Source organism: Periophthalmus magnuspinnatus, chromosome 16 (assembly GCF_009829125.3).
Source record: "Periophthalmus magnuspinnatus isolate fPerMag1 chromosome 16, fPerMag1.2.pri, whole genome shotgun sequence".
NCBI lineage: Eukaryota > Metazoa > Chordata > Actinopteri > Gobiiformes > Gobiidae > Periophthalmus > Periophthalmus magnuspinnatus.
The window spans coordinates 14,571,102-14,589,620 of NC_047141.1; the positions used below are offsets into that span (position 1 = coordinate 14,571,102).

Genomic DNA, 18,519 nt, shown 5'->3' on the forward strand with positions numbered 1-18,519 from the left:
TTTTGTGACAACAAAATCAGATCAAATTATTGGGTTTACTGATAATTCTAGTTAACAGATGTTTACTAGCCACGTAAATACTCTTATCTTTTTGGTGCAAAATTGAATTTAAAAGATATTCCTAAAAAATCTCAGCCCACTCCACCACCCCAGAAACCTACTTTGGGAACCCTTGTCATACAATTAGATATTTATTGATTGTCATCAATTCTATCTTCAGATAAATATTTAAAGAAACTGTAGCCAACTGTTGATCCTTTTAGGTTTAAACCAACTGGATTTCAACAGTGAAATCAGCAACCCAAGTGAGAGACTCCTGTGAGGCTCATTCTGCTTTTTGACTGGACAATCTTGAAAACCAAAACTCCAAATTAAAACATAAACAACATGGCCATCATGTCCAATGTTTTTGTGATTCAGTTGTTTGGAGAGGAGAATCCGACCGATAGTCGAACCTCGGATTCAAGAGGGGCAGTGTGGTTTTTGTCCTGGTCGTGGAACACTGGACCAGCTCTATACTCTCCATCGGGTCCTAGAGGGTTCGTGGGAGTTTGCCCAACCAGTCCACATGTGTTTTGTGGATCTGGAGAAGGCATTCGACCGTGTCCCTCGTGGTGTCCTTTGGGGGGTGCTCTGGGAGTATGGGGTCCGGGGCTCTTTGCTAAGGGCTGTCCGGTCCCTGTATGACCGGAGCAGGAGCTGTGTTCGCATTGCCGGCAGTAAGTAAGACCTGTTCCCGGTGCATGTTGGACTCCGCCAGGGCTGCCCTTTGTCACCGGTTCTGTTCATTATATTTATGGACAGAATTTCTAGGCACAGCCAGGGGCCGGAGGGGGCCTGGTTTGGGAACCACAGGATTTCATCTCTGCTGTTTGCAGATGATGTTGTCCTGATGGCTTCTTCGAGCCAGGACCTGCAGCAGGCACTGGGGCGGTTTGCAGCCGAGTGTGAAGCAGCTAGGATGAGAATCAGCTCCTCCAAATCCGAGGCCATGGTGCTCGACCGGAAAAAGGTGGTTTGCTCCCTCCGGGTGGGTGGTGAGTCTCTGCCCCAAGTGGAGGAGTTCAAGTATCTCGGGGTCTTGTTCACGAGTGAGGGAAGGATGGAGCGGGAGATTGACAGGTGGATCGGTGCAGCGTCTGCAGTGATGCGGTCGCTGTATCGGTCCATTGTGGTAAAAAAGGAGCTGAGCCCAAAGGCAATGCTCTCGATTTACCGGTCAATCTACGTTCCTACCCTCACCTATGGTCATGAGCTCTGGGTAATGACCGAAAGGACAAGGTCACGGATACAAGCGGCTGAAATGGGTTTCCTCCGTAGGGTGGCTGGGCGCACCCTTAGGGATAGGGTGAGGAGCTCGGTCACACAGGAGGAGCTCGGAGTAGAGCCGCTGCTCCTACACGTTGAGAGGAACCAGTTGAGGTGGCTCGGGCATCTGCTCAGGATGCCTCCTGGACGCCTCCCTAGGGAGGTGTTCTGGGCATGTCCCACCGGGAGGAGGCCCCGGGGAAGACCCAGGACACGCTGGAGGGACTATGTCTCTCGGCTGGCCTGGGAACGCCTTGGGGTCCCACCGGAGGAGCTGGAGGACGTGTCTGGGGTGAGGGAAGTCTGGGAGTCCCTGCTTAGAGTGCAGCTACCGCGACCCGGCCACGGATAAGCGGAAGAAAATGGATGGATGAATGGAGTTGTTTAACATGCTAGTGCTGCGCTCTGTAGAGCGACCCCAGTGCGCACTTGATTTAGTTCAGCGCCCTGTCAATACACCCATTCACACAAATATACCTGATCAGAGCGTTTTTATGCCCAATTGCAAACACTTACCCCGGGCTCACCCCAGGCTCAGACTGCACGCGGTGAAGGTCCGGTCCGGTGGCGCCTGTATTCCGTATAGTACGATATAGGAGAGGGGCTCAGACTGCAGTCTGGTGGTGCCGGCGGAGGTCAAGTCTGTTGAATTCTTTTTTTTCGGAGTCGATCTCAAGCCTTTTCCCTTAAGTAAGTAAATAGTTATCACAGAGAGCCTCCGGTTCTCTCTAGGACTTGCAGATGGACCGGGTGCAGTCGGCCGTGTTCACACCGCACTCGCCCCACTCCAGAGTGCCAAGCCAAGCCCAAGCACCGCTCTTGGAGCGGCTCTTTTATGTCGGCTTAACTAGTGACAATGTGAAAAGACCAAAGAATAAATCAATGTTACAGTTGTTATATAACCTATGTGAACATGTCCACATTCTATGAGGACACAGTTAGGTCATGTTTATGAAATATAAAATCAGAATAATAGTTAAAGTTATTTTAAGCAATTTCCTTATCAGAGCTGCATCAGAACTGAAGAAGCTACTTAGATGAGTGGCAAAACATACAGACATTACTTGTAAATGATAAGGTCATTTGCATTAATTATGCATTTGCCAGAGCCTATATTATTCTATGAAGGATGTTTTATGGCTGTGCTTAATTTGATGCCATTTAAGTGAAATGGGCTCGATACAGAGGTGCCATATGTGCAGTATTATTATGGAAACGCTTTATCCGTGATCTACTGAAGAGATCCAATTGCTTTTGTATAATCTAACGCACTAATGATACAATGTGTGCAATGTAATTAAATGGAAACGCATATACAATGAAGTGGCATGTTTAATTAGATAATTTGAATGGATAGAAGGAGTCATAACAACACATTAGGCAGTAGACAGTTCTATTTTTCTATTTTTCTTCTAAGGATGTTCAGTTTTTAGTATCAAGCCTACTTTGTACTTCAGAATTAATTTTCCATGATAGCTTAACTGATCCTTCAACCCCAAAGGAGTCACCGAGTTCATCACTTCTTATCCAACACATACTAATAGCTCAATCTAACCTAATTTAACTTTTAGATGGCGCAAACCTATCCACAACGTGACACTTGCGCCATCTGGTGAGAAAATTAGAGAACTATCGCCTACATGTATTAACTAGTATGGTGAAGTATGATTATTTGGCAAATCTTAACGTTAACATTAATCAGTAAAGTTAATTAAAATAGGGTGACACCTTTCCGTCTTTTGGTTGTCCTGCAGCCAATTTGGTTTGTCCATCAAAGCTACATAATGTCCAGCAGTACCATGAGAGTTGTTAAAAACCCCCAAAACAAAACACTATTAGGCCTGTAAAAAAAAAAAAAAAAAAAGAAAAGAAAAGAAAAAAACGTATTTACTTTATTTATTTGTATAGCACAAATCTCTCTCTTTGTTTTATTATTGGAAGCAGATTTATATTTATCACATTGCATTTCTTATTTCGTCCCACCACAATTTGTTAAACTTGTATTACAATTTGATAAAAAATAAAATAATAATAATAAATAATAATAATAATAATAATAATAATAATAATAATAATAATTATTATTATTATTATTATTATTATTATTATTATTATTATTATTATTATTATTATAAGAAGAAGAAGAAGAAGAAGAAGAAGAAGAAGAAGAAGAAGAAGAAGAAGAAGAAGAAGAAGAAGAAACTATTTGAAGTGATCACCTATATTATAGATTCATGTAGTCACCCTAATTCAAAATTAGTTGATTGAATGACTATAATAAAACACTTAGTATGTTAGGTTACATACATTGTTATTATTATTACTAATTCTTTCTAAATTCTGCCCTTGAATGACTTGTTACTCCAGCAAATCATTGAGAAAAATGTTCGGTATCTTGTTGAATAACAGTTGTACTTATTTACCCGCTTCATTGTCTTAAAGGCGCACTTCTTGCACAGTTAACCACCAATCCTCACACGTTATTGGTTGTTTCAGAAGGGGTGTGTTTCTTTTTGTACATGTGTGTTTCCTATCAGACAAAAATGTGGGATAATCTCTACTTATGTCTACACAAACGGAACGCTACAGCTGTACGAGCGAAAGACAGTACAGCTCCAGTCAGCTTCCCTTACACGTGCTTCTGCAATAACAGGAAAGGATACAAAATATATGTTAACGCTGCATGATTTAGCGCGTAAACGGGAATAGATCGTCAGTGTAAGAAGGACCCAGGTGCCTATGTGACCTGTGTTGTGTGGTAAGATGTTTTATAGTGGGATAAGGGACTGTCAGCTGTCAATAATTGATGTTTTGTTCTGCACATGTCATTGGACGTTTGATTTTAACGCAGTCGTTTCCAAAACAGCTTAATGTTCAGATTATATCAACTGCATACTTTAACAAACATGGCAACGTGTACCTGTGTTACTTCTTGACTCTTCCCGCCAATATGACAGCTGAGCGCATTTTTTGGTGTGGTTTTGGCGCAGAAATGTGTTGCGCGTTTTTGTTGTAGTTACAGCAGCCTACATTAACACACTTTTACTTGGCTATATAACCACTGGTCAGTGTTACATTATCCCCTTCTGAAATTACACACTGTCCTTTAGATCACCAAACTGCAAATAATTGGTTGTGACTGTAGTTTTTATAGTGATCGACCTATTTTCAACCAGACAGGGTATTATCTTCTTGTCTTTCCTCTTTTTAATCAAATATTAGCTGAATTCACATTTTGCATCTTATATAAGATTAATCATATTTATGAAAGTGCTTGTTCAGTGCCATTTTATTTTTATTTAAGTTGGCAAAAGATGAAGTTTCAATTTGTCAACTGGACAGACTGTTGTAGGAGTGAAGACGTTTCGCTGCTCATCCAAGCTGCTTCTTCAGTTCTGGTCAGAATGCTGGTGGACACTGCCTTATCTATCTGAAGGGAGGGGATAACCACTGTAAACAGCTATTGTCTCCAGTTTCAGCCTTTAATGGCCCTCTTATTATTTTGTTATTTTATTTTATTTTTTTTGCTTTGGATCTGAGGATGGCATTATAGATCTGTGAGAGATTATGTCTCAGGCCCCCATTCCTGTTTAAGGAAGGATTGTCTTTCCTAACAAAAATGGCTTCTTTAACTCCCCTCTCAAACCATTTCTTTTCTCTGGCTAAGATCTGAACTTCACTTTCTTCAAAGGAGTGGTTATTGGCTTTGAGATGAAGATGTACCTCAGACTGGGGTCCAGAGGAGCTGTAACCCCGGTGTTGGCACATCCTCTTATGGAGTGGCTGTTTAGTTTCTCCAGTGTACAGCTCACTGCACTCTTTACTACACTGAATGGAGTAGACCACATTACGTTGTTTATGGCTTGGGGTTGAACTTCATTTTTTTGCTATGGATCAGACCTAGACGACTGAGGGATTACACAGATATCTTTTTTTAAGATGCATTGTGTAACCTCTGTTGACGGTTATGCCACCTGCTTGCCTTGTTACCAAGGAGATGTTATTGCTTACCAGAAATGTTCCACAGTATGGCATTAAGAGAGCAGGGCATTATTAGCAATTTCTTGTATTTTATCTTTCCAGGTCACCATGAAGTATATATTGGTTACTGGTGGTGTGATATCTGGCATTGGTAAAGGCATCATTGCCAGTAGTGTGGGGACCCTCCTCAAATCATGTGGACTTCATGTTACATCCATCAAGATCGACCCATACATCAACATAGACGCTGGCACATTCTCTCCCTATGAACATGGTCGGTTAAGTTTTATTTTATAGAAAGAAGCAGTGTCATTTATTAATCACTATATATCTTTATTTTTTTAGGTGAAGTTTTTGTCCTGGATGATGGTGGCGAAGTAGATTTGGATTTGGGGAATTATGAACGTTTCTTGGATATCCGCCTCACCAAAGACAACAATCTTACAACGGGAAAAATCTACCAGTCTGTCATCAATAAAGAAAGAATGGGGGACTATCTGGGAAAGACGGTACAAGGTTGGTAATTGCTTTGTTTCCTTAGAATTTGCTTATTTATCCTTTTTAGTGTCAATTATTATGTTGTGTTTTCAGTGGTGCCCCACATTACAGATGCCATCCAAGAATGGGTCATGAAACAGGCCAAGGTTTCTGTGGACGATGATGGTGTGGAGCCTCAAGTCTGTGTTGTAGAGGTACGTAGGTTCTGAATGTCCAGTATATACTTAGCACTTTTATTTGCTATTGTTCTTATTGGAAAGTCTATTAAGTATTAAGTTTAGTACACATGAATTAATTTAGGTCATATGTGGTGTTTGTTTGACAGTAAGAGCTTCAGCAGATTTATTCTTCAGGGGATTTATTGTATTAAAAACCTGATTACTAGTGCCAGTTGGGCCATTTTGTAGGTTTATTTTGTATACAGATAGATTATGCTTTATTGGCTAGTTTGAATAGAATCCCGTGTTATGAATATGCACTTTTATAATCCAGTGTTTTGTGTGGACAGCTGGGAGGAACAGTGGGGGACATTGAGAGCATGCCTTTTATAGAAGCTTTTAGACAGTTTCAGTTCAAGGTCAAGAGGGAGAACTTCTGCAACATCCATGTCAGCCTGGTCCCACAGGTATGGCTCTATGTTATTATTTTTACTCAACTTTGTATCTTAAATTTACAATTAATATTGTTTAATATTCTAGTAAATCATTTAGAATTAAATATATTTTTTATAGTTATTTGTCTTCATTGTATACTGCAAATTTTTATTATTCTGTTCTTGTACTTAGCATTGCAACACTGAAATTACGCAGTTGTGGGACAAATGTAGGAAGCTTATTTATCTGACCTAATTTGATATCAGCAGCATGTCATCATTACGACACCATGTTAATGCCAGTTTGTAATTGAGAAATGTTTCCTTGCCAGTTTATGACTGACTCCACCCAAATGGACAGTTTAGGACATGTTTGCTACAGTACAGAGGCTTTTTGTAGAGTTTAGAACTATTGTAATACTGCAGTACAGACTATCTTGTACAGGAGGTACTGGAACAAAAATGGTCCAATTCATGTTTATTTGTATTTATATCTGAAATAAATGCTGGTGTGATTTGTTTCATTAGATGCAGGCTGCACATCACAACTCTATTCATTAAATGTATTGCAGCCTAATACCACAGGAGAGCAGAAAACCAAACCAACCCAAAACAGTGTACGGGAACTTCGAGGCCTGGGCTTATCCCCTGATTTGGTGAGTCACATTACAGGTTATAATGACAATATTACTCGCATAAATAGACATGGCAAGCTATTATGTGCTAAATCTGTTTTTAATGACAGATTATGTGCAGATGTACCACACCTATTGAAACTGCTGTCAAAGAAAAGATTTCTATGTTTTGTCATGTGGAACCTACACAGGTAAAGTGTTCTTGCTGCTTACACTATAGTCCAAAACCATACATTGATGTGTTATGATTTAGCATGGCAGCCACAAAAAGCTCATATCCCATGTAATTTTTTCCATGTCCTACAGGTGATATGTGTTCAGGATGTATCCTCTGTGTACCGTGTGCCTCTGCTGCTCGAAGAACAGGGCGTGGTAAGTTACTTCTGTGAGCGGCTCAACCTGCCCGTCGCAATGAGGCCACGAAAAATTCTCTCCAAATGGAAGGAGATGGCTGACAGGTGACAGCTTGTTTGTGGTTTGAGCTTTTATAGTTCTGTATTTCAGCATGTACTTAATACACCTCGTACTACTACTCCTATAATATGACTGCTTACTCATCACATGTAGTATTATAGGTATGCGCAGTGTTGCATCTCCACCCCTTGACGGTTCATAATTATAACCTTAATTTTCTTTAATTTCCAGTTCCAAACACATGATCAACAATTAACTGAATAATCTGCCATCATAGTTAAACATGGGTATTTTGTGTGAAAGGGTGCCACGGATCATTCATACAACACAATGTATTGTTACTACTGTATGAAGCCTCTATGGAGAAAAACACTGATTTGATATTTGGTCACCTTTTGTGAATTCGATGCTGAAGTGATATATTGGGTTCCTCAATTTTCAGGTCCGACCGCCTCCTAGAGCGTGTTTCCATAGCGCTGGTGGGAAAGTACACAAAGCTGTCTGACTCCTACACCTCAGTCATCAAGGCCTTAGAACATTCTGCACTGGCCATTAATCATAAACTGGAGGTCAAGGTAAGGAAGCAATGTACATGTACACTACCAGTCAAAGGTTTGGACAGACTTTTTTGTTTATTTTCTTCTATCTTCATCATTATTATTGTTATTATTATAACTTACATTTTAAAGGTAAAATGTCTGTTCTTGCTCTTGGATTTTGTAAAATAAATTTCCCCAAAAATGTGACTTACATGTTTTATTTCAGAGAATACAGTAATCAAGACGCTCACTGAGAGAAGGCCAAGGGTTTAACTTTTTTTTTTACTCCATAATTACATATATCATCTATCACATATATAGTTGATGTCTTCTGTATGTATATAACGGTAAGTAGTAAACGTAAAGAAAAACTATATTGAACTATAGGGTTCAAACTTTTGACTGGTTGTGTATGTTTCATTATATTATTGTAATGATTAAGACAGATGCCACAAAAATGTAGAGTATAGTACACATCCACCGAAATACTCTTTTTGCTACATTGACAGTACATAGACTCTGCAGACCTAGAGCCGGCTGCTCAGCAGGAGGACCCAGTGAAGTATCATGAAGCATGGCAGCACCTCTGTAGTGCTCAGTAAGTATATATTTACTTTGCCAAACTGTTCATTTACATTTACATTCTCAATTTTTTTGTTTGAAAAAAATGTATTAAAATATAAAAACTGAGCAGTTGCTGAGTGCAAACTGAATGTATTGAGCTGCTGTTTTCCATTATTCCACATGGGGGCAGTACATACCTGCCCTGTTGTAGCAGCTGTGAATGTACCTAATATGAAGATGCACGTTAAGGAAGGGAGCTTTTTATTTAATCAGGACCAGGCATTTGTTTCACTATTACTCTCTCTCCCTCTCTCTCTTTCTCCATCGTTGCGATTTATGACACAAAACAATGGTAGCCATAAGGTGTGCACTTCATCATCGTATTGATCTTTACAATTCAATCAATTGCATTATAACAGAAAAGGTCTTAAAGAGCACGACACTTAATCAACTTAACTCTGAAGATGTCAAACTGTACATGAATCTAAAAGAACCCCACAATAGCATGCATGCTCTTTAACTTGCTTATCCAAACAGTATTGCATCAAGGAAACCTGAGCTGGAACCTTGCCAGTAAAAAACTTTCATTTCTGAGCATTGGAGAAATAAATAACCTTAAAATTAAATGTGATTTCCAGAGCGTCTGTCCTAGCTTACCAGAAAATCAAAACCCAGCAACTGCTAAGGCATTTTGATTCACCAAGTGATGTGTCAGCAGCGGGACGCAACTGCAACAAGAGTGGATAGAAGCATTTGACATGAAAATGGAGGTAAAGGAAAACTAAGATGCAATACCCAAGCCAAACCACCATGACAGGCAGATGCACGCAGGAGGAGGGGAAAGCCTTCAGGACGATCTAATGAAAACAATTGGGGAAGTAGCAGTGACAGGTGTCCAGTGGAGTTTTGACATCCGCATTGCCTCAGGTGCTCAGCTTTCCTAAATCTCCTCTCATACACGGTTTTCATATATGACCAGGGGAGAAATTTTCTGCAGAATGTCATGCTGTTCCCAAATCTCAATTCTGGCCAGCAACAAGTACCATTGATTTACAAGTGCAGAAAGATTGATTTTTCTGAAGGTGAAATCAGTTAAATAAGTTGTAGTTTTAAAATGACGTGCTGGCAATACTTTTATCTTGCAGTGGTGTGTTGGTACCTGGAGGGTTTGGCGTTAGAGGGACAGAAGGCAAGATGCTGGCCATCAACTGGGCCAGAAAGCAGAACAAGCCATTTTTGGGTATGTTTTTTTTTTTTTTAATTGATTACCTTTATACCTTTATATATTTATTCATTATTTAACCTATTTGAGTGAATACATTTCACTACTCATCCCAGTGGCTTCTTGGATGTGGAATATAGGTATTTGCTCTACAATTTTAGTTTAGTTTAGTTGACAGGTTAGTTCAGTTAAAAATGCCTTGAAAAACCCACATTCTTATGGTTAGCGGGTTCACCACAGATCTGTCCTATAACTTGGCCTTTTGATGTTACTTGTTAACTTGTTAGATAAGTGTAATGATACATTTCATTGTGGAAAATGGAGACAAACAGGTGGCAAACCCTAGATAGTGCACCTTTTAAAATATAGGAGAAAATATTGCTATCAATAACCCCTCTCAAGCCTACTATTATTATCAACACGGACACTTACATAAAAAGCGTATGTTCAAAATTGCTACTTTCAAGTTAAGGTTGAATATATCCATGCAATTGACATCTTTTATGTCTACTACTTAAGCTCCATTTGTTGAGATCTGTTTCCTCATCGACATCCATACTTCCCTTTCATCTGACAAAAGCCTAATTGCTCCACTTACAGCGTTCAAAGTTGCAAAATAATGAAAAAGCCTTACAGATATGAATTCCTGCTATACAAGCATTTGCACTGCACTAGCCATAAAAGCGCCATGCACAGTCGGAGTGTTGTTCTATCTTCTTTTATTTATGAGACTTTACAATTACTGATGATTATGCATATGCCCCGCTGCTCTTGTTTTCACACAGGGGTCTGTCTGGGCATGCAGCTAGCCGTGTGCGAATTCGCCCGCAACATTTTGGGATGGGAAGGTGAGCAATTGCCCAAGTCATCCAACCACACCACTAACAGAGGCTTTAGCTCCCTTGGCATGCAATTTAAAGAGGGTGTATTATGCAAAATCGACTTTTTGGACTTTTTTACCATGTTATATCGAACCCTCCCCAAAAACATGCTTGAAGTGGTTTATATATCATTCATGCATGTTTGAGTAATCTTGCCATCTCCCCTGGGCACTATTCAAACCTTGCAGTTAGCAGTACAAGCCCATGCTTCTTGTACAAGGCTCAGCCAACAAGTCTACATAAACCATGTTCCTGCACGACCATTTTTCATAAATATAGAAGACCAGGATACAAAACGATGCACTACAACTTAACAGACCTGATGTGCAGCAGTTGTGATAGTATTCTGAAGGGGCAGTGACTTGTTTTCAACTGATGTATAATTTTCAAAGCAATAAAAGGGAACACGGTGATCTAAATATGTTATGCATAATACCCCCGCTTTAATGATTATATGCGATTTGATTGATTTGATCTGTTTTTCTTTTCAGATGCCAACTCCACAGAATTTAATCCCGAAACCAAACACCCAGTGGTAGGTTATCTTCTCCTTGATACGCTGCTCATATCGCCGTAGTAGCTGCTGCCGTCTCCACCAGAATAGCATTAACTCTGGGGCTTTTGATGCTGACAGGTGATTGACATGCCCGAGCACAACTCTGGGCAGATGGGAGGGACCATGAGGTTAGGGAAGAGGCGTACCATTTTTACCTCTGCTAACAGTGTTATGAGTAAGTGTGTGTGTGTGTGTATATACATGTGTGTGAGCGCGCCTCAAATGAATCACTAGAATTTTCACAGCTTTGAAGTTCCCAAGTTTTGATAGCAGATGCTTCTTTGTTGCAGGGAAACTTTACGGGGATGTGGAGTACGTCGATGAAAGACACCGGCACAGATTTGAAGTGCAATTGCTAATCACATTTAGCAAATATGATAATAATGAATAGTTTTATCTGTCTCCTGAATATTAACATTTTTCAAACTGTAATTGGGGTTTTGTTTAGGTGAACCGTGAACTGAAGCACCACTTTGAGAAAAAGGGCTTCCAGTTTGTTGGGCAGGATGTGAACGGGGAAAGGATGGAGGTCATTGAGTTAGATGGTACGTAGTAGAACAAGTGTTGATGTGATGCCATGTTGCTTTTCAGTTAATCATTATGTCTTTATTTTCTTAGACCACTGTTACTTTGTGGGAGTGCAGTACCATCCAGAGTTCACATCCAGACCCATCAAACCCTCTCCTCCGTATTTCGGCCTCCTCCTGGCAGCTGCAGGGAAACTACCGGGTTACCTGGCCAAGGGCTGTCGTCTCTCTCCAAGGTACTGTCTGACAGGGGTGCCCATCAAAACGGGAACTTTATTTCATTTCAAGTTGGCATTACTCTTTAACAAAAAAGAAAAAAAAATAGAACCACTTTTGTGATTTAACTTTGCATATTTTCCATATTTTGTGCATTTTTATCACAACTAACCGGCGCCTGAACAACTTTTGTGTCTAAATTAGTGTTGTCACAATGCATAAATTTCAAACTGAAAAATAGAAAAAAACATGCTGATAATATGGAATAGGCTTGAAATTCAGTACCGATTTCAATACGACAATGATAACAAAAATTCTTCTTTTTTTCATTTTCAACACAAATACTTTGTTACGATGAAGCCTTTCACTAGTTTTAACACTGCAAATTTTGTCCTATTTATCAGATTTTTTTTAGTATCAATACTTGCTCATATTAGGATCTAGTTTCAATACTAATTTTAGTTAGAGATCGACCAATACGGGTTTTTTTGCATGGCTGATAAGCTCTGACGATATTTTTTGGGCCAATATGTAGGGCAGATTTTGGTAATTTTCCCTAAAATTTTCATGCATTTGAATTTAGTGCAAACTCATCCATGACCTTGTTTTACTACAAACTGAATGAGAGCAGTGTCGTCACATTTTTGTAGAACACTTTGGGCTAAATAAAGTGTTTAAATGAAGCTCTATGCATATATTCTTGCATATTTAGAGAGCTAATTGGGCCACACAAAATATCTGGCCTCTACTTGACAAGAATAACTTTCCCTTTATCTTGCATTACAGAGACACTTACAGCGACCGCAGTGGCAGCAGCTCTCCTGACGAAGACTTGTCTGAGCTCAAGTTTCCCTCTTTGTCATGAGGTCATCTACTGCATGATCCAGTAGCATGTACGAAATGAACAATGCAAAAAACTTTAGCTTTTCACTCTGATGAGCAGAATGTACCACTCCTTAACTTATTTTTTTAATCTTTTGAGACAAACAGAAAAAAAAAAAGTTGGTGTTTTAATTTTGTCATTTAAACTACTGCAATAAGAGTAAGGGTACTGCAAAATATCTTATGTTTTTATGAAGGTTTGTATGCTTTGTGGTGAATGTAGCGATTACAAATGAATTACTACTTATCTATTGGAACCTTTTCTGTCCTCAGTTGTTTGACTTGTCATGTATCCAACCAGGGATATTTATGTTGTTCCTCTGAGCCTTTGCTTTTGAAGCCATTTCCTGCTTTTATCTACACATTTTGTTTACATACGGCTGGTATATCTGTCAAGAAACATAGTGCATTAAGTCACAACTCGTTTGAATCCAAAGCAAGTCTTGTATTTAAAGGTTAAAAGATCATATAATAAAAACTGTGAGGCACCTTACAGTTTTATGTGGAGGTGTCAGATCATGTGACAAGATGTAAAAAATGGACCTCAAGTGCTTATTTTTGTGCTATATTTAAATTGTATTTTCTTGGATGCATGCAAAATATATAATAAAATATTTTTGTTTTACTAGTTTTCCTGTATTCATTAATGCCTTTAGTTTCATTATCAGTCAGAGGTCATTTTAAAAACCATAAGCAATAGTAAAAAAAAAATCTTCTTTATGTGAGCAGTCTGATCTGTAATTTGGCCTGATGTTTTACCTTCATGTGCCCATGAAGATAGATAGGTTCAATGTGATACTGCAAAACATACATTCAAAGCAATAACATGTCCATGAAGATAAGCAGGTGGCAGACCCTCCACCAGAAAAGCTCTGTAATACCTGTGTTTTGGCTTGTATCATAATCTCATGGCATAATATGAAAGTATGCCCAACCTTGTTGGGGCTAAATATTAATCCATCTTAAAAATAGCTACTGGTTACACCTGAACTTTTCAAACATCACATTGTTGTGATGTCATGTTATATATTTATACAATACATATTTGTGTATCCAGGAACAGCAATTCTGTGTTTCTCAGGGGATTGAGGTTGTATTGTTACCAGCTTCCTCTTTTGCTCTGCAGTATTTGCTGCATAGTAAAACCTGGGCTTTGATATTGTGTGCACAGTAGTAGAGTTCACCAGGAAGCCTTCATGTTTGCACTGTACCATTATTAGTCACTGCCATCACTTCCTTAAACTCCAACTCCCTTTCTCCTCCTCCTCCTATTTTTATGTGGCCCTGTGCTGTTGTGTCCTTGTGTTCAAACTCCACCTTCTGTCAAGTAATGGCATGCAAACTTTGGAAGTCCACACCCCTGTTCAGCAATATGCTTCCAGTAGCAATTCAGATCAGCAGTTCTGAGCTATACAGTAAAAATGGGACTTAAGTTTCTTTAAACTGGTAGTTTATTTATAGTTAAAATTGTGAGGAAGAATTAAGAAGCCTAAACAGTTAAGTTACAGTATGTCTGCCCTGGATTACAAGAATGTTTGTTTTGGATAACAAGAGCTTTCAACTGATTGCAAGACTGATACAGAAGGAGGCTGCATGGTGGCTTGTCAACAGTGTGGAGTCATTAGCTCTTTGGAAGTCGGTATGTTGAGTTTTTTCCCCTCAACCCTCTTTTCTAAATTGTTGGTTTTTAAAGTATATATTTTTACAATCTCCAGGGTCCTAAGAGGTAGCAGCCCTGATGGATCTGACCCTGTGGCAGTACCAGTTCCGGATCATCATGCTGGGGGACTCCACCGTGGGGAAGTCCTCTCTATTAAAGCGATACACTGAAGATCTGTTTCTGGACACCATCAACCAGACGGTGGGCGTAGACTTCTATGTGCACTTCCTGGAAGTGGAACCAGGCGTACGAGTCAAACTGCAGTTCTGGGACACAGCCGGACAGGAGAGGTTCAGGTGAGGATCCATAATTAGTTTAGTTCTGTAGCACATCAATGTTTCAGAAGCAGCGATACACAGAGCCCTGTACCCCATTTTTTAATTTCAAGACAAAAAAAAAAGAAAACATGCTCTTATGTAAAGTGACACAATCATTATATGACATTTTTGTTTACATTCTGGTTTATTTCAGTTCTTGAAAGAATAGGAAAGTTGCTCAAATGATTTAAAATGTCCAAATTTTTAGGTTTATTATGAGGTTACTTTTTGTATTCTTTCTTAAAATTAAGTATTAGGTTGGCAAATATTTCACAAGTCAACCATAATAATGATTATGTTATATTCTGATGGTGTTCAATCACGACAAACAAACCATATAAACTGAACACAGACACACGGCTGCAACTGACGTTCCTACTGCAAATGCAAATCTGGAGTGCAACATAAACTAGTATTTGTTTTTCCATGAACTTCTCCACTGATAGTTACCTGCAGGTCAGGGATTCAATCAGAAATGTGTAGCGTAGCATTACTACACAGCCCTTGTATTTTTACTGCTAGTTATTGAAGTTTCACTTATAAATACAGGCACTTGACAGTTATTACAAGTTAATGTGTCCCACACCCAACCAAAAGTATGATGTACATTCATTCAGAGGTACATAAACCTGATTTGTATATATGTGATCTCTTTAATGTCACACGTTAATTTCATTTTGGAAATCTCCTTGATAAGTGAGGACATACTTGAATATGACTAAATGCTCAAGACAAGGCATTTAGCAACTACTGAGCTTAAGCACCGTGATTGGGTACAGTCCTGCGGGAACCAGTTGGTCAATTTGGTTACAATAGAAATCCACACCCTTTGACTTATAAACCAGGATGATTACAGCACAGTGTTACTTATAATTTCATGCACAACTGAGTAGAAAAGATTTGTGTGACATATGATGACAACATTCTAAACTTAATTTTTAACATTCCAAATGCAGATGTTTACCCTGTTATACTGGACCAAACTACTGGGTAAAACAACATGGAGCAAAAATGGGTGTGGAATCTCTTTACTGTCAGCACAAATTTTGATTGGTAAACCATTACTTTCATTTTGTATATTGCCTGCATTTGAATTGCTCCTGGTGTCAGGATTATTTGTGCTGACAGAGAAAACATTAAACTTTGTGCAAATTTATGATTTACATGAACAGACCCGGTACTTACAGAGATATTAACTATAAAACTAGTAAATTATCTGCATTTGTAAACCTGTTCTTTAAAGTGCATATGATAGGTTTTCATGTTTTTCTAATTACTTCTTGGTTTGGTGGGATACTACCTGTGGTAAATATCTACGTTTTAGTTTTTCAGAAAAAGTTGAGAAGAAAAGTACGAAAATACAGGAAGTAGCTGTGAGTTTTAAAACAGAATACCTGTACCTATGTCATCAACACAAACAATTCAATCTAAAATACAAAGACAATTTACCTCAATGAAAGTATTTTTCTGGCAGTTTAAACATTGATTGAACAAAATAAATGTGTTGTTGTATATTTTTCTTAATCAAATCATCACTATTGTCCAATTTAGAGGCTTTGACCCTTGTTAACAATACGGTTGCTAGGTAAGATAAGAAATTACCTCTACCTAGGTTATGGCATACCTGCTACCCATGTCCAACAGGAAGTAAAATGATTAAAATCACTAAAATGCTCAAAATACAGAAAACAGAACTGCGTAGTCTAACCTGTCACATGCACTTTAACAAAAATATATAACTTAATAAATAGAGTTTCGTTGGCCCCTGTCCTTCTACACAAACAATCTTCTAACCAATAATTTCCCTTTGGGTTTTCCTTAGGTCAGTAACTCGCTCCTATTACCGCAATTCTGTGGGAGGACTTCTGGTGTTCGACATGACCAACCGAGCCTCATTCGAGCACATTAAAGAATGGCACGCGGAGGTTTGTGAGAGAGTCCAACCCTTCAAGGTGGTCTTTGTCCTGGTGGGCCATAAGGGGGACCTGGAGGAGAACGGGGAAAGGGCGGTGAGCCGGGACGAGGCGGAGAAACTGGCCGGACAGTTGGGAATGCCATATGTGGAAACTTCGGCTAAAACTGGGCAAAATGTGAGGGAGGCGTTCGAGATGGTGGCACGGAGAGTGTACCAGGGGCTGCTGAGCGGAGAGGTGCAACTACAGGAGGGCTGGGATGGGATCAAGTGTGCCGCTCCTCAGGCTCTACAGTTGAGGAGGGCCAGTATGGCTCAAGCTAATGCCGCCGCCAAGGAGAAGAAATGTTGTCCTTGAACTGGGTAGTGGTTTGAAGTAGGGCTGGGCGATCTGACAATATGACATTTATCCACAATGAATGTCAATCTTGTCGTGCCGTTTAAATTGAGTCGCACAGCACAAATTTGAAGTAGAGGTGAATGGTTATACGTGGTCAACATACAAGACGCAATATTGAACAAGCTGTTTTGAAGCTATACATGTCTCTGATTGGCTAATTCACCTGTCAATCACGCCCATCTGAAAACAGGGAGCTTCACGGGTGACCAGACTCGCATATTTTTAAAGTATTGAAGAAGTGTGTACTCTGGGTCACAGGTAAATAATTCCCAAAATTATCGAGATATTCATCTTTGATCAATATCCAAAATACTGTAGGTCATCTCTAGTCTTTCATTTGTATTTTCTAACAATAAGATAAGTAAAAAAAAAAAAAAAAAATTAAAATGAAATACACTTTTATTTATTTTTCTGTTGAGGTTACCCCATAGCTCTATATGAAAGCCTAAATAGTAATAAGTTGAACTGTTAATGCTGTGTTGATTGTAGAATTGCACAACATTTGAATAATTGTTTTGGTTTATTATAATATTTGAAATGTTTTGAGGTAAATTCCATCTTTTCATCTGTTTGCAAATGCCGGACACCGTAAGTTAGACCACAGGGTAACTGATTAGAGTAGAGAGAAGGGAAAGCATCGCAAAAGCATTTCAAATTAGGTAAAGTTTTGGGATTGCAGTCAACTAGCAAGGGCCATAATTTATAACGTTGATCAGCGGAAACATGGAAGTCATTTTTACCAACTACCCAGAACGCCTCTTACTCTTAGTACTTTGAGTCCTAATACATAAAAAGCCTATAAGCACCTTGGATTTGACTTAAAATATGGGGTTGGTTTAGTTTTGTACCATGGAATGTAACCCACACCTACCAAAAAGGTCCAGACTGTTCTTTTCGGGCTGGAACTTTTTTTTTTTTTTTTTCAGATTTGTGGATCATCAGTACATGGTGGCAAGAAGAAAACTTTTATTTAGGTTCATTACTATTGTCTAGTAGTCATAGTCAATTACCGATAGTTATGTTTTTGGGTTTTTGGGCTCAGGACATTCCTTCAGACTGAGCATTGACTTCCATGTCTTGTAAATAATTGCTCACCATGTATTCTGAAGTCCAATGGATTAAAATTCCTAATCCTTCTCTTCATTGTGACGTAGTTAATCTAAGTTATCCCATGTTCTAACTAATGGTGTCTTTACGTTTGAAGCGGTCTGTGTATGTATGAACTGACATAATTTAAAAACTGCATTTTACATTAACCTTTGACTAATTGAAAGAGGATTTGAAGGTGGGAAATATTTAAGTGTGTACAAATATACTGTAAAAACAACCATACAGCTCTTTGTGTTTTTTTGTGTTTTTTTTTTTTTTTTTTTGGTTTTTGTCAAGTTGTCACATGCAAAGAGACACCACCCTTT

General features: G+C 39.0%; 2 protein-coding genes across 2 annotated transcripts; both read left to right on the plus strand.

Moving 5' to 3' along the window:
* The first annotated feature begins 3,877 nt into the window (after positions 1-3,877).
* LOC117383929 (CTP synthase 1-like) lies at positions 3,878-13,442 on the plus strand. The gene is made up of 18 exons (XM_033981178.2): positions 3,878-4,066; positions 5,392-5,563; positions 5,635-5,805; positions 5,881-5,981; positions 6,296-6,412; positions 6,952-7,035; positions 7,125-7,205; positions 7,321-7,472; positions 7,871-8,003; positions 8,477-8,565; positions 9,677-9,771; positions 10,539-10,601; positions 11,126-11,169; positions 11,269-11,365; positions 11,481-11,536; positions 11,639-11,735; positions 11,809-11,953; positions 12,720-13,442. Exons 2-18 carry the CDS (start codon positions 5,398-5,400, stop codon positions 12,796-12,798), a joined length of 1,770 nt encoding a protein of 589 aa, XP_033837069.1. The 5' UTR covers positions 3,878-4,066; positions 5,392-5,397; the 3' UTR covers positions 12,799-13,442.
* A 645-nt stretch (positions 13,443-14,087) lies between these two features.
* Positions 14,088-18,426, plus strand: LOC117383825 (ras-related protein Rab-39B-like). Its single transcript, XM_033981057.2, has 3 exons — positions 14,088-14,454; positions 14,531-14,771; positions 16,615-18,426. Exons 2-3 carry the CDS (start codon positions 14,554-14,556, stop codon positions 17,060-17,062), a joined length of 666 nt encoding a protein of 221 aa, XP_033836948.1. The 5' UTR covers positions 14,088-14,454; positions 14,531-14,553; the 3' UTR covers positions 17,063-18,426.
* The last annotated feature ends 93 nt before the right edge of the window (positions 18,427-18,519 follow it).